The 27,915-nt window shown below is 39.4% G+C and overlaps 2 protein-coding genes across 3 annotated transcripts; one reads left to right on the forward strand and one right to left on the reverse strand.

Annotated features, from left to right (window-relative positions):
• Positions 1-66: 66 nt before the first annotated feature.
• Positions 67-20,551, reverse strand: SCP2 (sterol carrier protein 2). Of its 2 annotated transcripts, none has more exons than XM_065072153.1 (16): positions 20,422-20,551; positions 18,395-18,449; positions 17,730-17,801; positions 16,315-16,446; positions 15,269-15,333; positions 14,152-14,278; positions 13,208-13,271; positions 12,869-12,955; positions 12,123-12,273; positions 11,112-11,259; positions 9,096-9,203; positions 6,935-7,085; positions 4,422-4,515; positions 3,691-3,820; positions 2,218-2,297; positions 67-987 (listed from the first exon to the last, which is right to left on the reverse strand). In XM_065072153.1, exons 1-16 carry the CDS (start codon positions 20,461-20,463, stop codon positions 892-894), a joined length of 1,602 nt encoding a protein of 533 aa, XP_064928225.1. In that variant the 5' UTR covers positions 20,464-20,551; the 3' UTR covers positions 67-891. The 2 variants fall into 2 exon arrangements, with proteins under 2 accessions (XP_064928225.1, XP_064928226.1); XM_065072154.1 differs by lacking the exon at positions 20,422-20,551 and adding an exon at positions 19,816-20,184.
• Positions 20,428-27,890, forward strand: ECHDC2 (enoyl-CoA hydratase domain containing 2). Its single transcript, XM_065072155.1, has 10 exons — positions 20,428-20,781; positions 22,256-22,323; positions 22,913-23,000; positions 23,543-23,629; positions 24,803-24,895; positions 25,529-25,585; positions 25,982-26,169; positions 26,579-26,629; positions 26,951-26,998; positions 27,626-27,890. The coding sequence occupies exons 1-10, from the start codon at positions 20,661-20,663 to the stop codon at positions 27,701-27,703; spliced, it is 879 nt and encodes a 292-aa protein (XP_064928227.1). The 5' UTR covers positions 20,428-20,660; the 3' UTR covers positions 27,704-27,890.
• The last annotated feature ends 25 nt before the right edge of the window (positions 27,891-27,915 follow it).

The following is a 27,915-nucleotide window of genomic DNA, read 5'->3' on the forward strand; positions in this document are numbered from 1 at the left end:
AATAGTCAATTCGCTGCATTAACATGAAATCCATGTTTACCGATCTGAGGAACAGACACACAGAAGAACAGGAAAAGTATATTTAATTTTCTATTAAACTTCCAACCAGAGTACATTTTCCCCAAAACAGAAGTTAAAGCTTTTCTATTACTGATAAGAATTTCCTAATGATCAACACCGCGTTTTTCTCAGGAGAAAACAGGTAAAATGTTGGTTATAGTCCCTCTCTGCTCTCCTGGAGAACCTGATCTTTTTTAAGGTGAAGTATTAGCAAATACTGTGAATCTCAAAACAACATTCTAGTTCCTGCTTACTTCTGGATATTTTGCTTACTTTTTAAATTCCAAAGTAGTAATAAGAAAAGTATTTGATAGCAAATTCCTAAAGCCTATTCTAAGAAAATGTTTTTAGACATCCCCTTTCTAAGACCATTTAATTGAAGGAGCAGCAAATTTGTTAGAATGAAAGTCTGAAAGCATTTCCTGGATATATTCCACATTTAACCTGCTATTACAGTTTTGAAAAAATGCAACTAACTTATTTGATATGTCTATTTATAAACTTCCTCTCTCTCTTCCCAACTAAACTGAATGAGAGTAAGCAGCCTCATTCAACTCTAAGTTTTATAAAAGTTTTCACATTGATTAAAAGAAAAAATATCACAAATATTCACCATATGCCATTTGTAAGAGTTAGTGCCTCAAGCTTAGCCTAAAAACTTTACTGTGGAGAAACAGATGGAATTTATTAAGAGAATTAAGGTCTCTAACCACAGAATTTAGGTGAGAGAGGTGAAATCAAACCCAGCCTGTGCCATATTATTGATAATATCTAGTTTCATCCTACTTTTTTATCAAGAGTACCAAGTACTGACTGTTTACTCTAATGAGTTCAAAGTTTAGCTTTGCCCGGCTGAAGTTGTAGATTCTGAAGTTTCATTGCCATGCCCATGTTCCCAGCAATCTTCAACTTGCCTTGAAAGAATGCCTAAAAAGAAAGAAAGATTATATGAAATGCAATACAACATACTATCCCACATGCACCCCCCCCAAAAGTTATGTGGCAGGTCCTCGCCTGCAGTTTTACAATTCCTACAGCTGTAGCAGACACTTCACATTCATCAGCAAATGCACTTTCGGACACCAGAAGGTAGGACAGTAAACTGAGGAAGTTGTATGCTTATTACATTTGTGATAACTAGAGAGAATAAACTTGGTGTTGCTTGTTTCTTGGATTACCATATTGAAAGATCTGTATACAAAGCAGGGCAGAATACCCAACATTTATTCCATGAACTTTCATTACTAAAAAGTTCACTATTTCTACTGAAGACAGTAAAGCAACACTGTACAGTAGATGCCACAAATGATTTCTTACTGAAATCCCACCCAGCCATTACTGGTTTTGTTACTGATTAATTAAATTTTATAAATCTAGTTTGTGACACAGATACACTAAAGATTTGTTTAGTTTTTTTCCTCTGGATCTCGTAAAAAGATGAACTGCATACACTAAAATATCCATATTGTAGATGCAAAATTGCAATTGGTTCTGAATTTCCTACAGGTACATTACAACATTTCTGTAATGTGTTTTACTTTCAGCTTCTTGTAGACACACTTTAGCTGTGAAAATTTTCCCTCTGAGTACTAGACCAAAAACTCAAAAGAATGTTACACAGAGCATTTCAAATTTATAAGCACAGAACAGCAACTTAAAATTAACCTAAATGTTCAGTTTACTCATACACTATGACTGCTTTTGACACACCGAGGAATTAAAAAAACCCAAATAATAATAGGCATTCAGTGGATGCTCACCTCAATTTCTGTTTTTCAGCATCAAGATTATTCCTTACGTTAATGTCAGCTATGAGTGTAAAGCCCCCCAAATACAGGGCAAGCATTCCTCCTTTCTCAGGTCACACTGCAAACACTATTTCCCCCCTCTTCTCTGCAAGCCAAGCATTATTATACCCCCATCTGGATAACCTACAGATGTTTGAGATAATATGTACCTGTTCAGAAAAGTAGATACTGTCTTTCCTGATTAATCTTTCTCTGAACAAATTGGCCAAAGTAAGTCAAGATTTGTAATTTTTCAGATCAGACATGGCAGTTTTGGAGAAGGGGATTTATTCAAGTTATTTCAGCTTAAACACACTCAAAACAAAAAAATAAGTCAGTCCCCTTACTGTTTCATCTCTGCTATACTTACTGTCTGAGGATTCATTTTGCCTGTCATGAGAGCCAACAGATCAGCATCAGCCATTGTAATCGTACAATCCGCCTTCTGATCTGTAAGACAGAGTTGCTATGAAGATTCAAACTGGGAGATGAAACAATAATAGAAGCTGCAACTCCACAAAGAATCTGCTGACGCTACAGGTTAGCAAAACGGTACCTGAAGTACATACAAATAAGGGTCATTATAAAAATATCAGCAAGAGATCGCCCAACAGCCAACAGGCATCTGTGCCACCTTGGAGCACTGAAGAAAGACGAACCTTTCCGAAAGGTGCTCAGCAAATTCATTTCTTGAAAAGAAATAATCATCTGCTTGTAGTCAGTCAGAATGTTAATTGCAAACATTGACATTGGCTCAAGTTTTACCAACCTTAGATTTGCTACGATTAGGATAAACTCAGAATAAATGCGTCTTCCCCGTGACACTCTGAAAATGTTCATCACTGACATTTCAGGCATTTCCTGCCCTCTCCTCCAGTGGGAACACCACATGCATTTGAAAAACACTAATTTGAATTAAAATCCAGAAGTTTTGGGGATCTTACAAGAAATAAGCTGAAAAACTATTTTAATAAGCTCTGATAAAAATATTAACGTATATACCATAGGGCTAAAAACTGCACACGGTCCCTGCACTCATTATTAAACTTAACTCTTCGACGAAATGTTGTCCATACAACAGAAAACAGTGCTTGTCTTTTTGTAATAACTTAGATCAATGAATTCCAAATCAAATCCCCTATCATGTTTTTAATTAAAAACTTTGTGATGCAATTTCATGCATATATGAGATTCTGGGGACAGACTGTTGGTTTTGGCTTTTTATTTACATTACTAGGATGCATGACTTCAGATACAAGACATTTTCATGGCAAGGGCACAAATTGTTTGTTTCCAATACTTTTATGGGGTTCCCCACCATCACCCATTCTGTGTCTTACTTATGTCTGCCTTTTTTTTTTTTAAATGGAACTTAAAGTTCATGTCAGCTGGTACAGTATTGAAATCAATCAACTTTTACATTTAACTAGCAGCAGAGAAGTAACCTGACAGACCAGCTTACTGCCTGCCAGTGTCTCCAACAAAGAAACTGAATGGACAGCTACAAATTACATTTTTGACCAAAATTACAAGGTGAGAACAACAAAATCCCGGAGGTTTGAATTTTTTTTTATTTTTTTTTTTTAGTTCTGATTTCTATTTAAGTCGTTTGGAGCCTCTAAGAAAACATGCAACTATCTGGAGAGAATTCAGAGTAGAAGATGGTGAATTCTCAGTCTAAAATATCAGGGATTAAAAGCATCAGTAATAAGAAAAGTTTGAAGGTAAGGCAGCTCCACGCCACCTTTGCTCAAAGTCACTACAGCTTAAATAGAATAGGAATTTATTTTCTTTTCATTAGTTTTATGTGTTTTCTGCAATGACATAATAAAATAGCACTAACCTGAATTAACCGCCACAGAGCCTTTGCCATTTTTCACATCTACTACCCAAGTTGCTTCCTTCCCACCAGGACCATCTTTTATTTTGAAGGCAAAGACTCCACCGATTTTCTTGACAAATTGCTCTCCTTCCTGTAATGACCATGTAATGTGCAATTTATTAATTCAAGATAATTTTAAAATAGTTTGAATAAAACAGAAAGTAATTTTAAAACCTTTACCCTTTCTATTAGAATAGAAATACCTATTTTCCTCTACTAGTCTTCATTTAAACAATAATTAAAAGCAAACAAAAACCAAAACAACAACAAAAACCAAAATACAAATGATGGCTATCTATATTAAAATCTACCAACTAAGAAAAATGACCACTGTCCTAACAGTCTTGTCTTGATCTGACAAAACGTGATTTCTTCTTCTAATCACAGCCACAAAGCAACAAACACCAAAACCAAACTTAAAGTTTCTTGTGTTAGTTAGCAAGCCCCTCATATACAATCTAAACTTTCATTTACCAAAAAACACTTATGCAGGTAGGAACTGCCTGAAAAAAAAAGACTTAAAATCATGGCACAACATAAAAAGGTTTCTGACAGTGAAATTCAAAGTTGTAACATTTGTTTCAATGAGCAGCATTGAGGAAGTGATTAATGCTACTGTATTCCCATCAGGTTTCACACATGTCCTGTCATAAATTAAAATCCTGTTGTAGGTAAAAGTAGTAGTAAAATACCTCTTGAAGCTTCTTTTCAATCTCTTTGAAGACCAGGTGTGACTTAAATGCATCAACAGCTGCACTGAGAGGCACAGCCGCAACACGGCCGGTGCTGAAATGAAAAACCCGTTAATTTGCATATTTTTAATCACATTTTCAGCATCTTCAAATTATCATGAATAGGCCTAACACCAGCAAAAACAGTCACATTGAAACAGTACATGATACCGAAGTGAAGCTTACTCTCTCACGGGCTTGACAGCTTGAATGACAATCAAGGATCTAGATGTTTTCACATGTATGGACAGGACGCTAATTTTATAATGAAGGTAAATCATTCATCTTATTAAGATAAATAAGCAAACACTACTGCCACACCTCATGCTTAAGAAATGTGGCTAGAACTTATTTGTGTGGCACTAACACTACCCTATAGATATTTGCTGAAGTAGCAACAGTAGGAACTCATCTGAAGAAGACACATCAATTTTGCTAATAATCCAAGGCTGTACTAACAGGACGTAAAACTGTAAGGTGTCAAAAGAGAGCAGAACTGTTTTAAAGACCAATTCAAAATGAATCAAGTCCCCCTGTCATTTACTTTGATGTAAATTCTTGGCAGCTGTTCTTGAAGCCACTAATTACAGGCTAGATCTGAATCCAATAAGTTTACATGCATGACTGTAGATAAAATGGTACGAAGTATCTTCATAAACATGAAACGCCACCACCTTTCCCTTAATTACGCAATACACAACATCATGCCATTACATAAGTGAGGCCTGAACAGATTAGCTGCACTGGTCCATTTTAAAGTCTGATACACATTACTGCAACTCCCTACTCCCTGTGTCACATAAAGCCTTTGGGAGAACTTAAAGTTTTTAAGCTTCTGTAATATAAGATGAAAACAGTATTGCTAAGATTTCTCTGCTTTAGGATATGCCTAAGAAGGAACTTAAACTTCTCAATACCAATGAAGGTGAAGTGAACTATAGTATATTAGACTTCATTTCTTCAGGAGAGACCTTATCTATACATGGAAAGCTTTTCCTGACAGGAAGGCAATACTTGAGCAGTATCTCAAGGTCAACAGCATACAAATAGCAAACAATTCCTTGTTTCATAAAATTACGATATTTTTAAAGAGAAAGCTCAAATCAATGCTCAAATCTGTAAGTCCTTTCCTTTCAGATTTAAAGCTCTGTACCAACACCCACTGCCAAGTTTTGTGAGCATGTTTAAAGAGAACACAAGATATGTTTTTTCCTGTATCACGCCTATTTTCTCATATGGTCTAACCTCTTACAGATTACAGAAGCAATAGGATTATCACTTCTGACCCTGTACTATAAAAAGCTGCAGCCCCTCAAAATTCAATTGCTTCTCTCATTAGCTCCTCCGCAGATTATACTGTCACCTCCCATGAATTGTACAAGTCCAGCTAAAATACACACTAGAAATATGAGTTGGAAGGGGAATAATTATTTCTCTAAGTCCAGAAGATGATAAATCTTACCGTTCGTAAGTTTTCAGAGCAAATATAAAGTACTGGCATCAAGCTTTAAAACCAAAACCATAATACCCATAAAGAGTTGCTCAATCTTTCTAAGCAAGGTTGAAACTGAAAACATTAAGGAATTGTGTATTTTAAAAGCTTCTCCTGAAATTGCAGTATATTTACAAATTAAGTATTTTGTCTCAACTCCTGCCCATCCCAGCACAGAACTACAGCAGACAGCTTCATAGCGGGGTTCTCCTCTCACTGCAAGTGCCAATTCATTAGCCAAGACCGGACGAGTAACATGCCTGCATTCTAATGAGTACTTAGAATACCACATGTCACACATACAACTGCAAGCAGATCCTCATGAAACCAAACTAGTAATGATTTTAACATTCCCGCGCATGTCTTGCTTTCTTGGCAAGCGCCTAGTTTCAATTAATTCACATTAACATGGTCTGTTTTGTTCCTGGAAGGCTTGTTTTGTCGGCTATTTTCTTCCAATGAGACTTCTCCCCACAGGAAATCACGTGAACCATTTTACAGGCCAGTTTGCTCTTTTCAATAACTCACAGTGCACCAAGAACAAGCCACTTTGAGTTATAATCTCTGTATATACCTGCAGCACTGTAGATACACAACAGGTTAAACTGCTGAGCAAGTTTTAGCTTACAGTGCCATTTCTCCCTTGCACAAACAATATATCTAAAAAAAAATACAGGAAAACTGGTATTGAAACACAAACATATGGGTACACAGTGAACACGAAGCGAGCTTATTTTACAACACTCCCCAACCCGCAGTGAAAGTTTCCAGTAACGGCATAACTAAGGCACGAATGCCGAACAAGCGTTTTCGTTTAGCAGCGCGTTTCTCCACAGAGACAGCGGCCGAGGTGTCTGTTCTGGGGGCTCTCACCCACACAGAGCTGTTTTTCTCCTCACGCAGCCCCTCAGCTGTTCCACCACCGCTCCTCCCGGGCGGTCGGGCGGCGGCAGCGGCGCCGGGGTGCCCGTGCGGGGCTCACCTGGCTCCGGGGACTCCCATGCCGTACAGGGTCAGCACCGCGGCCCCGCCGATGCCCAGGTTGTGCTGCAGCGCGACCTTCGCCCCGGGGACCTGGCGCCTCCCGGCCAGGCCGCGCAGCTGCCAGCAGAGTTCGGCGCACTGCGCCAGGCCTGGGGAATCGAGCACAGATCGGGGCTGCTTACAAGAGCTACGGAATATACTGCAGATGTATCCCATAGACATACTTTCCTAACAAGATATTAAGTTAATACATATAATCGGATTGGAGAAAATCAATTCTTGACAGCTCAGATACCTAGAAATAGATTTTCTTCGGAGGCCAAAAGTGAATCCCTTTCATATATGCCTGATTTTCCAATTATATCTAATCACAGAATCATTTCGGTTGGAAGAGACCCCCAAGATCATCGAGTCCAACCATAACCTAACCTAACTCTAGCACTAAACCCTAAGAACCTCATCTGAACACCTTTTAAACCCCTCCAAGGATGGTGACTCCACCACTGCCCTGGGCAGCCTGTTCCAATGCCTGACAGCCCTTTCCTTGAAGAATTTTTTCCTAGTGCCCAATCTTAACCTCCCCTGGTGTGACTTGAGGCCATTTCCTCTCATCCTATCGCTTGCTACTTGGGAGAACAGACCAGCCCCCTCCATGCTACAACCTCCTTTCAGGCAGTTGTAGACAGCGATAAGGTCTCCCCTCAGCCTCCTTCTCTCCAGGCTGAACCCTCCGGTTCCCTCAGCCGCTCCTCATCACACTTGTGCTCCAGACCCCTCACCAGCTCTGTCACCTCCTCTGCAGTCTCTCTAGTATTTCAATGTCCTTCTTATGATGAGGGGCCCAATCTCAGTCTCCCTCTTCTATCAGCTACTTCTGCACTTAAGATCCAGCTCCACTACACACACATTTCTTCTTCTCTCCATCACCCACAAACCTCCACCTCTTCCCCTCTCAGGCCTCTGGGCAAGGCAGGGGAAGAATATGCATTTTGTGCACAGAATTTTACACGTTGCCAGCTGAAACATTACCAGGGTAACAAGTGTGGTAACTCCAGTCATACAGGAGAATTAACAGGTTTCATTTGCACTCTCCCAGACCCAAGGAGAGAATGTGTGCAAGGGTACATCCTGCCCTGGCAGGGTTTGGAAACTGAGGATGACCGATATGACCCCTCATTAGAATACAGGTAGCCTCAGGACTGTTTGATAGTGAAATTAAGCAGACATGACATTTCCTGCATTTTAATGACTCTTCCCCTCCATCTCTTGGCAATAGAGGCACCAGCACCAGTAATTGCCTCTGGATTTATTCCTGTGTAACTGACAGAAATGTAACACACATCCAGCAAAGTGACACCCTCATCCTGTCACAGTTACCCACAGTCTCATTTACCTAAAATACTTTTCTTCCAAAATTTCCTGATACTTCCCCCCCTACACTAACTGTAGAGTATCTAGCTGTTACAGCTGTTTAGATTAAGGTTTGTTGTTTTACAATGTTTCCTCTTCTCCAGTTTTTTGACAACTTCTCATTTTCAAATAAGGAAGGTGAATTATTTTCACAAATCCAAACACATTTTATCCAAGAACCACCTCATTTGGCATAGCAGTTTAAAGAAAACAAAACACAAAAAACCCCTATGTTGCTGGGAAATGGTGACTAACCAAGCTTCTTTTGTGAAACCAGATCAATATTTTTACATCCAGGGTTTAAGAGAAATAGCTTTTGTTACAGCTAACAAGGGTATGGGCTATTCAGATGCAGTAAAAATCTCCACGATCTGAAGTTTAAAGGCTGACAACATTCAAAAGTGGTTATTCAAACTACATTTATCGGGAAGTTGTACTACTAAACAATTGTTTAGGAAAAAAATAAACAACACAAATAAGTTAAGCTGTTTGCAGGTTGCTTTAACAAACAGAAAAAGCAGCACCATAAAATTAAATAAGTAATTAAATTCACACTCCAGTGCTTTTGGTTTTGGTAATCCTACATGCCTGCATGAGGTAGAAATGAAAACCAGCTTCAGCGCTCCTTTCCATCCTCACAAGGCCCTTGTGTCTCACACACATATCAACACAAGGGGGAAGCATCTGCCCTTCTCCAGAGCTGTACTGTGGATCTAACCAGCACAACTAAATGAAATGGTTTTGCATACCTGTAGCTCCAAGCGGGTGTCCCTTTGAAATCAAGCCACCACTGGGATTAATAACCCATTTTCCTCCGTAAGTATTGTCTCCTCTGTCAATCAGCTCACATGCTTTTCCTACAAAACAGTATTTATAAAACGTTTTCCTTTTGTTTTTAAGCGATTTTTCAACTCTACTGTCATTTACTGAAGACAGTGCATGTCAGTCAAAACCTAGAAAATACCACACCACAGACTTTACAAAGAGAGGGCTGGAAGTAGCCAAACTAAATTAATGAGAATTGCTTATACCACTGGAGAAAGTGTAACATGGAAAAGAAGTAAAAGGGCTAGTGTTTGATATAAAAGCTTTTTAAAATTTGCTGTTGAATGTTTTCACTGATGTATAGTATTATACTATAATAAATATCATGAAGTTGCTCATTATTCCATTAATGAAACTGCAGCAATAATTATGTTTTTTTGTAAAAGAGGGGTTAGTCATAATTTGTGACGCTCAGAACATGGGAGTCCTGGTGAACAAGATGAACATGCACCAACAACGTGCCTTTGCCACAAAGACAGCTAATGGTATCCTGGGCTGCATTAAGACATTAAGATAGTGAACAAAACCACTTGTAACACTAACGCTTAGAATTGATTCACTTTCCAGACTACTAGTTCCCTGCCTTCAGGAGACAGTTCTCCCCTTTAACCAGTCCCTTACTCTTTTATTCTTGTACCAGCTTCTTCAGCCTACATTATTAACATCCAGGTCTAATAATGATCTGCCACACTTCCTGTATTTGTAACTTACTTCTCCCCACTAAATGAGAATCCCAGCACATCTAAACCCGCAGTGCGGTTTATGCCATTTCCCTGTCTAATTAGCCTATCACCTCAAGATGAGCTTCACATACTTTGAAGGTCAGACTGACTGAAAGGTGGCGAGAATTGCACTATAAGAATGCCACATACAAGACATATTGGCCAAATAGAAAAGTACCATCAGGATTCTTCTCTATTTTTTATTAAATGAATGAAGCTAAAAAGCTTAATGTACCTATCTAAATAATGTCAACCAATTACCATTTTTCCTGCAGATACCATAAAAACACAGCAAAGCAGACAGTAAAAAGCAAGCATTCAAAGTCAGATACTCAAAGAACTACAAATACATAAAAAGTCTTCCTGAAGATCTGTGAACTTCTCTGTTCTGGTGAGAAAGCTTAGACTTAATGCAATACACCACCTAGTGACAGAACATGATATTTTCTCAAAATTAGTTAAAAACAACAAATTAGGGAAACATTACATCAGATGATTATTTATGCAAAACAAGAATACATTTAGTGTTTAAATATATCAAATACTGGATTAGCAGTTCAATGCATTTTTTATTTCAAATCAAAAACCTCTTCAGTAGAAAATCTTAATGGTCTGACTTACCTACATAGAACTAAACTCCACTACAATTTAACCTGTTGTAAATCCACTCCAATGACATTAAACTAATCTGGGGACAGATTGTGCATTGTTACACAGTTGACTTTAGAGTCACATTCACAGCTTGCTAACAATTCTGTATTTTCAAAGGCAAAGATGTTTCAAGATTTTTTTAAAGGTCATATCAAAGATAAGTAACTCGGTTGTGCCTTCTGTAGGCAATTCTTGTCCCATTTTTTTCTTCCTAAAAGGTAACACAAAGATAGATGGAAATCTTTGATTTCTTCCTTGAAAGAGCCATCCCTGCACAAGCTAGCCATCTGATTTCACACACTTGTCCAACAATTGAATTTGCCTTGGATATGTCTTCAGAAATCACAGTTACACGCTCATTTGTTAATCTAATTCTAGAGTTTGCAGGTCTGTGTGTTATTACAGTGGTAACTTGCTTTTCCTTCTTATGAGATTACCTAGTAAGAGTTTCAAACATAGAAGATCTGTCTAGTAGACAACTCAAAGTTCTAATTATATGAACAGATAAAGAGATATTTTTAATGCTTTCCATTTTAAGAAAACAATTATCTCCACTGATGCTATTACCTTCTGGACAGAGTCCCAGGGCTTCATAGGTAATTAACTCATTAACTGAGAAACAGTCATGAAGTTCAATCACATCAACATCTGTAGGTTTTAGGCCTGCTATTTCAAAGCACTTCTCTGCAGCTTTTTTAGTCATGTCATAGCCAACCTGCAACAAGAAGAAATGGTGTATATATCATTAAAGAAACATAGCTAACAATTTCATTTCTACACTTAAATGTGCTTTTATGTGTCCTGTAAGTGAAAGTAACCTGTAGGAGATATTCTAATTTATTTCAATGTATCACATATCATAGCCTTTAATATTCCTACAGTATGAATGAACAGAAAGAAATAATACATTTTAAATCTCCTTGTTGGCATATGGAAACTTTTCTGGGGAATATCCTGTTTTCTCAACATTGCTTACAAGCCAAATCACCCCTTTGCATGACCCCGATCAATAGCATTGAAACAAATCCTCAGACTATCCTGCTACCTTTTTCTATCAGGCATCTGACTAGAATTGTATTCAAAACCCAAACAGAACGTGACCAGAGTAAAAACTATTGGGTATTCTAATGGTTTGACTATCATCCCATTATTTTAGTCAATATGCAGTGGGATCCAAGCTCTGCAGCTCAGGTCTTTGCCTTCATTCTACTTAAGGAAGTAATCATGACTATACCAAATGCGTTATTGCAACTCCAGTATTACACAGACATAAGTAAAATGGTTTTAAGTTTTATTATTAACAGAAAAATTTAAGAATTGTGTTCAAATTGTTTAAAAAGTAGCCTTTAAATAATTTGTTAAAAACTAGTTTTTTTATAGCCTGTTTACCAACTTCTTACTGTTATCCCACAACCACACTCTGCCTACTCCACCTGCCCAAATGAAATTACTTTTGTATTTACCACAAAGTGTGATTAGTTTGCTTACTGACAGAGAAATGTCTACAGCGTCACTAGGACTTGTGGGTACTAAAAGCAACCCTGAAGAGCATAAGGGAACACAGAATTGTAAACCTACCATCTTCATACAACTGTTCTCTTCAAACGTGCTTGGATAATCAGTAGCCATCACCTGGGCCAGAATTTCCACAGCTTTTGGCTGCAACTGGTGCCTTTTCACAAACTCCTCACTAGCCAAAATTGCAGCTGCTGCACCATTTGATGTTGGACTGATTGAAAGAAAAATAATGTCATCATTCTAAATTAGTCATGTCAATCTTGTATAGAATTATCTTTTAAAACAAACAAAACCAAAAAGGACAAACAAAAAACCACTTTCTTTGGCCAATGCCACTGAAACCATAAATTCCATCAGTGTTTTCTGGACACTTTCAGTAATACTTAAAACCGACATTTGAAAAGCATGACATCAAAACAGAAATGTATCATTAGGTTTTCAATCTAGAACAAAAAAGCCTCTACTCAGCTATAAACAGTGTTAGCCACAAGTCTTCCAGGGGTGTATAGGAAAGGCTGAAGAGAAGAATTAACAATTAACAGCAACATATGCACGTGGGTAAAAGATACGGAATGACAAGAGAGTCCTAAAGTACAAAACTCATTTCAGCCTACTGTATTATACTGTGAACAAGTATCTGGACAGTGTTTGGTCAAGACAGAAATTCTACATTCATTTTATTTATAAGTTTTACTTCACATAATCTGTAAATTTTCCTTTACACACAGACTTTCATTTAAATAAATGTTCTACCATATTTATCTTAACATCAAGACTTATTTCACAATGCTAAGTCCTCTCCTTACCAACACTGTAAGACGGTCAAGAAATCAAAAATTTTGCGAGAATTCAGAACTTCATCTAAAGTGTACTCCTTTTGGAACTGGGAATACCTAAGAAAAACACACAGATAGCATCTTAGTTTTAGTACAGCCTTAGCAGTCAACTTACTAATACCACACTATTAGCTACAGAGCTGGTTTTTACCAAGCATAAGGCACCGGATATTGAATTCATGCTGAGTATAACTCTCATTCCATAATAAAGAATACACTCTGCAAAGTATTTCCAACAATAATATTCTGTTTTGCATGAATTTTGTAGCAGCAACGTAGTTTAATACAGAGGTAGGGTACACTACTCACGGGTTGTTAGTGGAATGGCTATGATTCTTCCATGCAATTTTTGCAAAGTACTCTGGATTTGTCCCTGGTAGGTGAAAGAAAGCAGTGTTAAAATACTTTGTTTACCCAAACTGTGCTAACAGAGCATTTGGAAAATTGTGTCATAAGAATTTAACCTTTAAAAGCATCTTTACGAGAGACTAATTATTATCAAGGCTTCCTTTAGAACTTAACTTAGGTCTAAAGATTAGATAAAGACTACTAAACATGGCTGAGTCTCAGCTAACAGAACATCCTATTTAGGTGTTTAACACTTACTAACATAAAGATACAGAAGATAACTGCATTTTATTTGAGGTATTATGTTACTGAAATTTGAATGCTCATTTTCACATCAGTACAAAACAGCTGCAGTGAAATATTTGGAGTCTAAAATGTTTCTGTATACTAGTCTAAAACTAAGGGCAAATAAAAGATCCTTAACAGGCCAACCTCCTACCTTGGATGCAACTCCCTTGTCTGGCAAGAGGGTAAGAAACAGCAGCAGCAGCCGCCTAGTACTATATTTTGAATATCTGAAAGCCTTTGTCAAACAATTCAGTCCCAAGTCTATCTACCCATCCTAAGACGCAAGGAAAAATGCAGGAAATCATACAACCTTATCACCCAGATCTTGCAGAGGCACAAACCATAATACCATTAGCATGATTACCAGGCACACTGTATCACAGCCTTAATTTTCTCTCCTGATGTTTTTTGTTTTCCCCACACATCACCACCTTTTCTGTAGATAACTCTTTATCTAAATGTATTCCCATATGAGTTAGCTGTAGATGTTGCAGCTGTAGTACCTGGGTAAAAGAAAGAGCCCTGAATGCTATCGTTTTTTTAAACCTAAATCCTAGTATGCATATTTTTAAATTACTTAATTAAGAGAGGACAATGAAAAAAATTATTTCACATACCATATTTCTCCATATGTTCTTTGCCAGCACTTGCAAACATCTGAGGTGCTACTGGAGCACTTGCTAAGCCGTATTTATTTATCATGATTTCCAAATGTTTGTCAATTGGATTAGTTCTGTCTGAAAACTAAAAAGATAAATAGTTATGAAGCAACTCAATTTCCTTTCCTTTACAACATTGCCAGAAAAGTGCCCTCAAGCAAAACAAGAGGTTTTTCTGACTTTTTAACAATTCCACCGGACAGCATGTTGTACTCCAGTGACATCTTTTGAATCATTCATAGTTTCGCAAGTATAAGAAAGAGTAAATAAGCAGAAAATGCTTAACACTGATTCACTGCAAAAGCACCCCAATGTGATTTCTACCACAGTCACTATTTTCAGCAGACAGCTTCAGGTATTCTTCACCTCAGCTTAAAAATCCTGCATTTAATATAGTTCCAAGTTATAAAATTAATACTGTATCATAAAGCATGTTAAAGATTAAGTGTTACTCATTTCAATCAGTTGTTAAATTTAACACCTCTCACCCAAACCTCTGCATATATTATCAAACTTCCCAGTTCTGTAATTAAACAACATATGGGCTCTAACATTGCTTGCCATAAGGAAAAACACAAACAAAACCCCAAACCTCTCCAGTAGAAACACAGAAGAGACAACAAAGAAAGGTTGACAAAAGCCTTTAGTTTTTGGGAAAGTGTATTAACTGGTCAACCGAGTGAGCATCAAGCCAAAAGACCCAGATTTTTTTTCTTTGATTTGCTGTGTCATTTTGAGAGACTCTTCAATTGCTCAATGCTTCAGCATTCTTTTACTTTCATTATTTCCTATTAACCTTGCCTTTAATGTATTCTTGGCAAAATACTAAAAGCATGACATACTAATTAATGTAAAATGTAACAAAATTAATTCTAAAACATTCCATGCAAAATTTGTGTATCATAGGTGCACTCAGAACCATAAAACTCATTAAAGGTTGCTGTGGATTAAAATAATGGTTCATTTTGTAATCATCTACAGAAACATCTTAAAAGAACCGCTATTTATGAGAAGACGTCTCAGAAAATCAGGAGGTGGATTTCATATAAAAATATAACGTGTTTCAGACACTTACACCTGAATTAAGGGATCCTTTTGCCATCCTCTCAAAGCCAAGTGCCAGAACACAATCTGCCAAACCTTAAAATGAAATTTGTGGCTATTTAGAACACAAGGTAATTATAAATGACACTATGTACTAACAATTATTCAGTCACAAGAAACAGTATGAAGGCCTACGAGTTGTTCTTCCTCCTTTCTTCACTTTTGAAAGAGAGTCAAATTGGGGTGCAAATGGTATTGATACAAACATATCAATACTGAAGAATGTGAGATCGCTACAAGGTTTCAGTTTATTATTTAAATGTTTGATAGATTATCTTAGATGATCAAGCACTTAATGTCTCTGCTACAAATACTACAATAATCATACAGAATGTTACTATAGTTTTCATTACATAAACATCAGCATTTAAGTGTAAGAAAGTATCACAGTTCACAAAGGAACCACAGAAACAGAAGGAAACACTCATCTGTCAGTTCAAAGCACAGTCTGTCCCAAGGCACTGCTCTCTTCCTCTCCCTTCCAAAAATGCATTAGTCAAACACTCATCTTAAGTTAAAAAAACCAAACCACTTTTAAAAAAACTTACACTTTTTAACAGATTCTTCTTTCCACCCTGCAGGGTCTAGTGTCTTGCAGTACTATAACATTAATACAATATTACACTTTGCACTACGCCAAACAATTATTCCAGGAAAAAAAAATAAACTGGCTTACTACTCACTAGGTTCATACAGCTTATGACAAGGGAAAACACATTCATATATCCATATATATGTCCTCTTAGTGCATCACAGACATAGTCTCTTAGGTGCACACGTAACGCTCTAGTTCATAGTGACTGTCCTACTTTTTTAGTGCTTGGTCATATATTTTCATATACAACTGAACAACCTTTTCAGCTGAGTAAGGCAGAAGACACAACTTTGCCTATGAGGATAGGATAAGACATTTACCACTCAGAGTACTCACACATTCACTAGCCCGATTCCTAAATCAAGTTATATTAATAGAAATAGGGAATATGTATTACCCAGCCCCAGAGCAAAACAACTCACCTCCTTCTACAAGCTGTCTGGCCATGAACAAAGCAGTTGACCCAGTAGCACAGTTGTTATTAACATTAATGATAGGGATGCCAGTCAAACCCAAACCGTGATAGATAGCCCGCTGTCCACAGGTCGAGTCACCTTTATACAGAGACACAACATTAAAATAAGGTACATAGAATCATAGAATCATTTTGACTGGAAAAGGCCCTTAAGATCACAGAGACGAACTATTAACCTAACACTGTCAAGTCCACCTCTAAACCATGTTCCCAGAACCTCATCCACACATCTTTTAAACACCCCCAGGGACAGTGACTCAACCACTTCCCAGGGCAGCATACCCAGACTTCACCAGCGAAAAGAAATCCTACCATCTATGTCCAATGCTACCACTTAGACTGTAACTTGAATTTCTGAACTGTCACCCTGAGCGTGTCTCTCATGTTCACAGTACAAGAACCTTAGAAATAAGATGAAAATAATCAGATTTTAAAAAGAGAAGTTTGTCCTGCTTCTGTGACAACAGGCCATGAATCAACAGAAGGTAACTGGACTGGACAGAAACATCTCAGAGGTGTGGCTTGGAAGATGCTACAGATGTCACAGCTGATTGACCCTACTTCAGTTGCCATAACACAGTCATTAACAGAGGAACAGGAAGAAAGTAAATGTAAAACTCTTAGGAATGGAAATAGATTTCCCCATAATAGAAATCTGATTTGGACTGCTTTGAGAAATACATCAGGCATCTGTTAACTGGAGTGACAGGAAAAGGTTCAAACCAGTGGTTTACACCATCTCCTCCTGCAGTGAATGCAAGTTAAAAGCTTCTGCTGAGGGTATTGACTAGAAATCTGTTTGAGGACTGTCCTGGTTTTGGCTAGGATAGAGTTGGTTTTCTTTCTAGTAGCCAGTGTGGGGCCATGTTTTGGATTTGTGCTGAAATGGGTGTTGATAATACAGGAATGTTTTTGTCATTGCTGAGTGGTGCTTGCATGAAGTCAAGGCCTTCTCTGCTCCTCACACCAGCGAGTGGGCTGGGGTTGCACAAGAAATTGGGAGGGGACACAACTGGGACACGTGAACCCAACTGACCAGAGGGATATTCCACGCCACATGACATCATGGTCAGTATATAAAGCCGCGGGAAGAAGGAAGAATGGGTGACATTCAGAGTGATGGTGTTTGTCTTCCCAAGTAACAATTACGCATGATGAAGCCCATGACTAGAACTGAAAACTCCACAAATAAACAGGCACAGATCTGTAATCACTAAAAATAACATTTTTTTTTTAAGTTTGAGACAGGTCTACAAACTGACACGTGATTAAATACTATAACCTGAAACCAATGGGATCCCTCATGCTTTATCTACACAGATGTCTGCAAATGTCACACCCCAATCAAATGACAATACTTACCGTAAACATAACCCACACATGCCTGCTCCACTGCTGAATAAGGAATCCCAGCATCAGCTAAAGCCTTCTGGCCTAAAATGTTTAAAAATTGAAAAAAAAAAGATTAGAAGTTGAAGGTTAAAAAAGCAAACAAACAAATACACACAAAAGCAGCTGTCACAACCATAACAAGCAAACCTAGCTCAGTATGTATGATTCACACATTCATAAACAAGAAAGAGAAAGCTGTAAACATTTCTTATTAGAACACGTGAATGGTTAATACAGTCTTGCACCTTAATTCTCACAAGAACAATTTTGTGGTATTTTGAGTTCTGAACAAGCTCCTTTATCAGAAAACATCATGCAATCAATTCTGTGTTCATGCACAAAGGTTATCTGTTTCAATAAAATTATATTTGAATAATATAGGTAGGTATGAAATTATTTAAAATGTCCAATTCAGTTTTAAGTTATCCTTTTGACTTCAGTTCTGGAAGGCAGTGAAACAAACAGGTCAGTTATGGATTTTGTGAAAGTGTTCTATCAGTTTTATATTTGCCTTTTTTACGTATCTATTTACTGAACAGCAGCTGCTCCTTCATATGTATAATAAAAAGACTAACTGTAAGGCTTAAAATAAGTGTCAACAATCAAACTAAATGCTTGCTTTATTATTAAATTACCTGCCTCCTTAGCCATTTCAGGATAATCAGCACTGTTTGCATCAGGCTTCAAAAACTGACAAGGAAAAACAAACAAACAAAAAAAAAATCACAGTGAGATGTAATACATTTTTGCTCAGATTGGTATATTTAAAAGCTTATATTTCACTTAGAAACAGGTTTGTGAATAACCAGTTTTAAATTATGCAAACAATTTAATTGTCAAAATCCGCACAATTCCCAAGTAATACTGCCACACTCTGTGATGGCCAGAAGCAAAAAATAGCGCAATCTTATGGAAGCTGAGGACCATTTTTGCTCAGTCTTAAAGAAGATCCATGACTGGTATGGAGATGCAAAATAACCCTGTCCAAAGCCTGTGGTTGGGACAGAGAATAACTGTCATCTTCACCGATGCATTATAACAGACGACTTAATCTTCACTAAGGTTTTGACAAAGAGTTTCGCTTCATTTTGTTGTACTAATTGTAACAGGAAAATGCTTGTTCTTGGTATGGAACTCAATTCTACATAAGCCTCCCTTTTGTAAGCCTTATTTCACTTTGTTACAAATCATATTCTCCCTTACCTCTCACTGTTACAGTAGAGGTGGTAATTTTCTTAGTACTATGACTCACTAGAGTCCACCAACATGTTTTGCATTGCTACAAGATTAAGAAAAATGTGACCGCTAAAAAAATCTTCATACTAACTACTTATATTTCTACAAATTATTTGACGTTGTTAGTATATAGAAGCTAATTTGCTGCCTCCTTATGCTTACATCCCCAACTCCAGCCTTCCGCAACACTTAGCTGTACTTTCCTTTCCTTAATTTAGCCAGAGAACCTTCATACCAAAGCTCATAAGAAAAAAAACAGTAAATGAACTGAGCGTTATAAAAGTCTGTAAGAGCGACTGATGTTACTTGGGCTGACAAATGGGGGAAAAAAACAAAAAGAGTATTGACAATTTCTGAAATGACACTACACTGGTAACTGAGGTGATCCACTTTTGAAAATGAAAAGCATGGCCTGTGGAACTGACAATTGCACACACAGGACACAGACTGTTGTATTAGGATGGTATACCAATTTTTAGCAGACACTACATCATTAAGAAAAAAAAAAAAAAGAGAAAGGACACAATTCTTGAAGACTTCACAATAAAATGTTTAATATTTAATATGGTGTCTGACAGGTTTTAGTTGTCTTTTCTGTGCTGCTGTTCCTTCCTGAGAACATCACAAATGAGTTTGAGGCGAGGTCAACAGCTAGCAGAATTAAGTCTTTTACCTTTTATTTCCTCCCGTATCACATCACATGCTGGAGAAACACCCAGATAGCAACAAAAAGTTATTTTTAAAGCGTTGTCCTGTGTTGTTGTTTTTTTTTTTCCTCAGTTCTCTGGCAAACATCAAAGTCATCTTAAGTTTCACTCACCAAGATAAAAAATGTTCCTCTACCTTTTGCTGCTCAGAAAACGTGCCGTGCTGTGGCGACGGAACGAGCAGGGACGGACGCGAATGGGGAGAGGGTCTGTGAGGCACCTGTGCCCACCGGCCCCGGGGCTCAGAGCGAGGGGACGGGCCCATGGCCGGGGGTCACGGTAACACAGGGACACGCTCTGGCCGTTCTAAGTCTGTTATATCGACCCGCTCCCACCGGTTTGACTTGGCTGGCGGCCCGTCCGCCGCCCCACGCCATGCAAAGGTGAACTTTGCGCGAGGTCGCTCCCGCCCGGGCCTGACCAGCTGGCCCTGCGCTCCTCCCCGCCAATGTCCTCCTGAGCGTGTTTGTGAGGGGCCCTATCTCCCTCAGGGCAGGAAGAGAGCGGCTCCCACAGCGCCGCCGTCCCCGCGCGCCCCGCTCAGCCGCAACAGGGGACACCCACAGGGGAGTCGCCTCAGCACCGCCGCCGAAACACGACCCGCTGGGGCCGACCCCCCCCCCCCACAGGCGCCGAGTTTCTCTCTGCTCCTCCCGCACAGCCCCGGCGCGCAGGCGGTGCCGGGGCAGGGGGCAGGCCGGCGGCGCAGAGCCCCGTACCTTGGTCATACCGACGCCCACCACGAACACCCGGCGCTGCATGATGGCGGCGGCACACGCACACCCCCCTCCTCCGCCGAGACCCCTCGCACGGACAGCGGCGAGCGACAGCTGAGGGAAGGGGCGGGAGGTGAAGAACCACCCCCTCTTACACCTCCTTCTTAAAGGCGCAGCGGCCCGCTGTCCCGCCCCGAGGCCCGGCCCCTCGCTGCCCGCAGCCGGACGCGGGGAGCGGCGCCATGATGCGGCTGGGGCGGGCGGGCCGGGAGCTGCTGCGCTGGGGCCGCGGCCGGTCCCCTGGGGCCGCCCCGCGGCGGGGCGCGGAGGTGCTGGTGGGGGCGGCCGGCGGGGAGAGCAGCGGTGAGTGGCGGCCCCGCCCGGGGGTGCGGGGGGCCGGGGTGAGGCCCCCGCGCCCGCTTAACGCCGGTTCTGAGGGGTCCGTGGGTCTGAGAGGGTGTCGGAGCCGGTTTTGAGGTGCTGCGGGGAGGCGGTGTGATGATCGACCTGGTTTTAGCAGTTCCCGGTAAAAACACGTCAGCTCCCGTCCCCTGCTCTGGTGCCCGTGTACCCCAAAAGAGGACTGACCGCCTGTGGAGTTCGGGCAGGCTGCTAATAGTCTCTCTGAGTTATGCCCTGGTACTTTTCTCGAGAGCACAGCTACCGAATAAATAGCTAGATGCATTTTTAAAAAAGAAAAAAAAAAAAGTTATGTCTGCAGGAGATCTCAATACAAGAAGTTCTGGTTTGCATTCCTCAGATTTTTCTGGTATCAGTGATGTACAGTGCTAAAGGTAGGACAGCATCAGACATGTCTGTGCTTACCTGTGCATGGGTCACTGAGCAATTTGAGTTTTGGTTCACATTTCCATTGGAATTACTTTTTGCTAAGGGCAACTGTTGCAGGAGTGTATAAACAGCCCATGGTAGTGTTGCTAGTTACATACACCTGAATGTAGCTACCAGAACTGTGAATTTCCCGTTTGCCAGTGCCCGCTGTGCCTTTGTTCTGTGTGACACGTCTCTTGTTCACCAACCAACAACTGGCATTGGCAGAGGAAGAGACAGAGACCTGCGGCAGAGCAGGACCAGGGGTGGCAGACACAGGTGCATCTGTGCGCCTACAGCAGCAGCGTCTCACAATGTTCCGGCCTGGGAAGGGAGTAGAAGTTCAGCCAAGGAAACTGGAGATGTTGTTTTTTTTCTCTCCAAAGCATACGGGAACCATTGGATAATCATTTACAAAACACAAGTGCAAGGAGGAAGTAGGTAGATGCTGTGGTCTGATTTTTCTGCTTGGACTTAGGAACTTTGAGTGAAGTCCTTTCCGCTGATGGGCTTATTAACTTCAAATTAAATGGAGCTGCAATTTCAGAATGGTTCTGGAACACAGAGAGCGACCAGTCTGTACTATTCTCATGCAAACAGCAATCCCAAGCGGATGGTTTTCCTCATTAAGGAATATACTTGAACATAGTAAGATGGTACAATAACAACTGAAATAATATTCAAAACAGAAACCTAATCTGGATATTTTTTTTTTCCATTCCTGCAGTGATTTTTAAGACATATATTCTTGGATGTCATGTTCATTTTTTTAAAGTCTGCTTTTTTATATTATTCACAGTGTTATTGAATTTTACAGTTGTCGTGCATAACTGGGTTTAAAAGACACGGTCTACCACCTCCACTTTTAAAATAACTGATTGTTTTAGAATGTACTTTATATGCATTTTCAGGACAGAGAAGATGCAGCATATGCAGATATTGTTCCCAGTTGAATTACTGTGTCAGAGAATTAAATGAAGTATAACTGAAATTGTCTCCTATTACTAAGGTATTGCTGAAATCCTAATGAACCGACCCCACGCGAGAAATTCATTGGGAAAAGTATTTGTAAATGAAGTGAGTATGGGCCTGGCTTGTAAACATTTGGAATCACAATAACTAAATGCACAAAGAATAGTTGTGGGAGATCTGAAACAAAAACTTAATCTCTTGCTGAAGGTCTAGGAGACTGCATTGGGGTGAGGCAGGTTGGCCTGAAGAAAAAGATGGCGATTTGTCCATACTTCAGATGTGGACTGGACAGGGATATTGAAGTTAATTAAGTTAGATAACTTGGATGCAAGTTAACATCCTCACTTGCGTAATTACAACAAAAACATACTAATTGTCAGACCTTAGCAGATGATCTGTTCAAGGCTGATACATTCTGATGAAAGTCTGGCTCATGCCTGGAAGAGGAGTTTAAGGTACAGCAAAGGTTCATCTTGGAATAGAAGAAAAAAAGAGATGGGGAGATGCGTCATTCTGATGCTGTCATGGAAAACTCCTGCTGGCTCCATATATGTGTTTTCCAGGAAATTTCTGGCACCTGCAGGAAAAAAAAAAAAAGAAACTTTAATCATAGATTAGGAGCTTGCTATAATTTAGGTATATACATTTATATGCTTAAGGGTTTTCTTCTCTTGTTTGTACTCCCTCCTCACAGCTGTTCAGTGCTCTGGAACAACTCCGCCTTGATGAGAAGGTTCGCGTGGTAGTGTTCAAGAGTGAGGTGAAAGGTGTATTTTGTGCTGGTAAGTAACAAAGGCTCTGCTAACTGTTGTTGAAAAATTTGGTGGCTCTTAGGGCTGTGGGCTGATCAGATTGTGCAGAAAAGCAGTTGGAAGTGCCCACTAAAAGAAAAACAGGCTGGCTTTTGTGTAGCAAATAACAAACACATCGCTGTCTCTCCTGTCTGCCTCTCGGCTTCAGTGCTGAAGACAGGCGTGATGGATTGAGCCGCACAGGCTGCAAGCTGCTGCTGTTGGTTTTCTGTTTATAACCATCTTCAGGCACAGGCACCTCTAGGGTTGGAGCCCTTGGTTTTCAGTTTTATGGATTATCATCCTTATATACAGTGACTGGTGCTCCTCTGTGGAATCTTTGAAGGGCACAGAGCCCTAGCCACTGCTCCAGCCCAAATGTCCGTGCTCCAAATTCCATTGAGCTTACTTGACCAGAACACTCTATTTCAAGGCTTCAGAAGTGGTCTGTCCTCTGGGATGGGCGGAAGGGAACATAGGTCAGATGTGTTTTCCCTGTTCCTGGATTGTAACTTTTTCATTCCTCTATTTAGGTGCAGACTTAAAGGAACGTGCAAAGATGGATGATGCGGAAGTTGGGCACTTTGTTAAAAGGCTGAGAAATCTCATGGATGAAATAGGTAAATTATTATCTCAGTTGGGACATTTATCCTAGGCTACCTGTACTGAGACATGCGGAACTGCTGCAGGAGGGGAATGATGCAGCCGGATAATCCCCGCAGGTTATCCGTTCAGGAGGAGCTTCTCAAAGGGCACCAGTTTATGCCTGAAACAAATATTTAATTAGAATTAAATATCAACTACCCTGCTGCTACTCTAAGGCCAAGATGCATTTCAGTGCTACTTTTTCCATGACGAAGAGCAGCACACGCACACATGTAATAAGTGTCTGCTATAACAAAGCATTCTATGTGCAGTTCTGTGTAATCCTTGGGAAACAGTGCCAGGCAAAATGAGACATGTCGGTTGTCCTGCTTTTGATACATGCTCACAAACACTCATGATACAGCAATGACCTAAAAATACGGATTTAGGTCTCTGAATGGATTTGTTGAATGTCAGGGTGTTTGTACCTAGAATTCACACACATACCTTTTTTGTGAAAGGAATATGGACTTCTGCAATTTATTTTCGTCCCCTATTTATGAATTATTCTGCTCTCACTAGAGAAGAATACCAAAGTGAAAGCTGACTAAAATACCAATCAGAATTGCTGTAATTAAACAACAATGTAGAGATAATGACCCTGTCTCCCAAACCACAAAAGCAGTTGGGTGGAGTAGTTAGAGCACACAACTAGCAGGTGTCTAAAGTCTGCTTCCATCTCCCTGAGTATTTAAAAAGGTATTTTACCGAGCAACTAATCACCAGATATCTCAGGTTCCTCAACTATGAGGTGACAAGTGTTGACCAAATTCAGGAGCTCTGGCTAACAAAACCACCAGAAAAGCTAATACTTGTAACAGTGACTAGGGATGGTGTCTTTGACTGTTTAACTGCAACAGCTGGGTATTTGCATAATAAATTTGCAAGGAGACAATCCATCCAGTTTTGAATTTGCATGCTGCTTTGCGTGTAAGAGTATTTTGCATTCTTACAGAAAAGGGAGAAGTGCAAAAAGACAGCTTCTACTATTTAGAGACAGTCAGAAAGTTTGTGGCAGAAGATGAATTCTTGAACAATTTTGAATTGGAGAACTACAAAAAGCTTTAGAATTACAGCATTTAAATTCCAGAAATGAGCGGAGCAGAACTTCTGGAATAAAACTATATAATCTGTATTATCTTCTCTAGCTGCCCTGCCTGTACCCACAATTGCCGCAATAGATGGCTACGCACTGGGTGGTGGACTAGAAATGGCGTTAGCGTGTGACCTTCGAGTAGCAGGTTTGTGTGTTGCTTACTATAGGATTCTTCTTGTAAAGGTGACTATATTTTAAAGAGAACTTATGTGCATGATATCTGGCTGTTAATGGAATCCAGTAGGCTAAGAGAGATACTTCATGGTTCAGGAAATGAGTAGGCATTTGTTCAGAAACTGTGACATTTAGTTACTATTGGGAAAGCAGTTTCCTTGCTTAAAAAGTAAAGCCTATTTTTAGACACGATTAGGATTCCTTCAGAAAGCTATTTATTGGTAGAATTAGTTATGCAATATTGGATTGGCACTCTGACTAGACCTAATCTTCCCTATTTAATTCAGTTTGGACTTGGAAGTCTTCTTTCTTCTGTTTCCATTCTTCTATCCATTGCATTTTATCTAGGATGGACCTAAGGTTCATTTTTCTAGATAAAATTGCTACGTGAGGGGTAAACAGTCATACTACACATCCCTTATCTGACTTGAGACAGGTATTCATTAAGCACTGTAGCATTCAGACTTTGTGGCTACCTGGAAAAACAGAGTTCCAGTTCAGTACTGAGAGCTTGTAGTTTTATTAGTCAGTTCAATATGGAAAATTTGTAGTTATAGACATCAAAAAGGAACTAAACCCCATAATTATTATTTTTTTTTAATAGCTTCATCGGCTAAAATGGGCCTTATTGAGACCACAAGAGGGCTTCTTCCTGGAGCAGGTAACCTTCATTAAATCTTCAGTCTCTTACTTTCTCAGCCATATAGTAAATATTTTGCTGCTAGAGCAATGGGACTGTTTCAAAGGTAAATTGGAAGTAGCATCTTACAGTGACCCAAGAGATGTATGAATCCACAGTTCTGTTCCAAGCCATGTCTCAGACTTGCTATGAATTTTGTAAAGTCCCTTAATACCTTTTCTGGCAAATCAGAATCCTCAAAAGGACGCTAATGCCTTGCAGATACCTTGAAAAATGTTGACACATTCAGGTAGCAGTTATTAAAGAGACACGTGATCCCTTTATTTTTCAAACCTCTTGGATATATAAGGAGAAAAAATACTTTTTTTTGAGGTATTTCTCAGAAATGGAAAATGGTATTTTTGCTGTTGTCATAAGGTGGAACCCAGCGCCTGCCTCGCTGTGTTGGAATAGGTCTTGCAAAGGAACTCATTTTCACTGGTAGACAAATTGATGGGCAAGAAGCCGCCTCAATGGGATTAGTAAATCACGCAGTGCCACAAAACAGCGAGGGAGATGCAGCTTACCAGAGAGCACTAACTTTAGCTAAAGAAATCCTTCCTCAGGTAAGTGTGTTATTCATGTGGTCAATGTGAAGAAGGCATTTCTGCTTCCCCTAAGAGAGAGCAAACAAACATTCAAAATTATGTTCTATGAAATATTAAATTCTTGGTTCCTGATGTTTAAGCCTCTTAACTCTGTCTTTTTTTGTAAATGCAATTTCTGTAGGAACATGTATTAACATCCAGCTCCTTAACCCATAGGACAGTTTTACCTCGCAGCTGCAGTTATGCAGACCTGCAGCACATACTGTAACCTTGTACCATGTACGTCTGTTAACTGTAGATAACAAATTGGGGTTTTTTTAAATACTTATTAACTTACTGCAAGTATCTGTAGACTAAAAGATCATTTGGAGGTAATGATGTAACTACACTACTATGAAGCGTTAAAATGTTTGTTTTTTTAATTAAGGCTCCATTTGCTGTGAAAATGGGGAAACTGGCAATAAACAGAGGAATAGAGGTAATAACTTCTTTTTAAATACTGAGGTAAATGAAGCAGACAGGCAGCTCTTACAAATTACTTCAGTAAAAATGTTTAGAATAGTTGAGTTTATAATCCCTGTTTAGACAAGACATTTAAAACCATTTCAGCGGTTTCAAAGACTTTCTTTAAAGACAAAATTAATACAGCAGGATTTTTTTCTATAGATGCTACCACTGTAATTCTAATACAGGAGTGAAGGTCACTCATTACAAGAGGATGTTTAGTGATTTGAGGGCTAAGAAATAGTTTTGAGGGCTGTACTTCAGACAGATCTCACTCCTTCCCTCTCACCCCCAGGTTGACATTGCATCAGGGATGGCTATCGAGGGGATGTGTTATGCCCAGGTAGGTTACCTTCAGACTACATTCCTGAAGGGAAAAACTGTACACTTTTTAAAGCCAGATATTCACAGTGTCCTCTTGTATTTGCCTATGACAGAACACCTAACAGCTAAATATAAAGCTTTGAGATACTCAAGTGCAGTTCCAGATTCCTGTTTCAGGATATTAACTCTTATGTCATGCACAGCTGCCTCTCAGCCTGCCCAAGACCAAAGTCCTTCATTAAATACCCTTCTGTCTAAAATAATTGTATATTCTTAGTTTCAACCATATGTTAATTACAAGATGAGCTTTACCAATAGCTTTAACAAATGAAAAACAAACAAACAAACATTCTTCTGTAGTCATTCTTTCTGACAAGTTTTGAGCGCATAGACCTTTTTCAGCTAATGGAACAATCTAATTGCTGGTCCATTATTTTAAGATGGTAGCCTTAAAACTGTGTTACTATATAGTTCTATGGTCTTGGTCGCTTTGCTTGTGATTTACATAATAAGACAATCTCCTTTTTTTCCCTTAATGTATCATTGAAAGAAAAGCAATCTTAGTCTTAGACCACTATTGCCAGATTAGTCAGCGCTTAAGTCAGATTTGTCAATGAAAAACATACCTTTTTCTTTTTAAATTTAGAATATTCCCACAAGAGACCGTCAGGAAGGGATGGCTGCCTTCAGGGAGAAACGACCACCTCAGTTTATTGGCAAATAATGCTTCTTACCCTCCCCTTCATTTTTGAATGTAGAGGAGGACTGAAGAGGACCTACTTTTTTTTTTTTAATTAATATTTTTATGACTGCATTGTGTGTACTTAGCTCCTTGCCTTGGACTGGATCTGTACTCCACTGGATCATTTTGCTGTAAGAATTCCCAAATAAAGATTTAACTTTGTACAGCTGCTCTCTTTCAAGAGCATACATCTT

Source organism: Columba livia, chromosome 8 (genome assembly GCF_036013475.1).
Source record: "Columba livia isolate bColLiv1 breed racing homer chromosome 8, bColLiv1.pat.W.v2, whole genome shotgun sequence".
NCBI classification, from domain to species: Eukaryota; Metazoa; Chordata; class Aves; order Columbiformes; family Columbidae; genus Columba; species Columba livia.

Excerpts from the sequence above, each read along its gene's own strand:
- SCP2 (XM_065072153.1), bottom strand. The coding sequence starts at position 20,463 with ATGCAGCGCCGGGTGTTCGTGGTGGGCGTCGGTATGACCAAG. Across the intron at positions 12,274-12,868 it reads TTGACCGTCTTACAGTGTTG|TCCAACATCAAATGGTGCAG; the intron begins GTAAGGAGAGGA and ends TCTTTCAATCAG. Across the intron at positions 988-2,217 it reads GCAAAATGAATCCTCAGACA|GCATTCTTTCAAGGCAAGTT; the intron begins GTAAGTATAGCA and ends CTTTCTTTTTAG.
- ECHDC2 (XM_065072155.1), top strand. The coding sequence starts at position 20,661 with ATGATGCGGCTGGGGCGGGCGGGCCGGGAGCTGCTGCGCTGGGGCCGC. Across the intron at positions 23,001-23,542 it reads GAAAGGTGTATTTTGTGCTG|GTGCAGACTTAAAGGAACGT; the intron begins GTAAGTAACAAA and ends TCCTCTATTTAG. Across the intron at positions 26,999-27,625 it reads AGGGGATGTGTTATGCCCAG|AATATTCCCACAAGAGACCG; the intron begins GTAGGTTACCTT and ends TTTTAAATTTAG.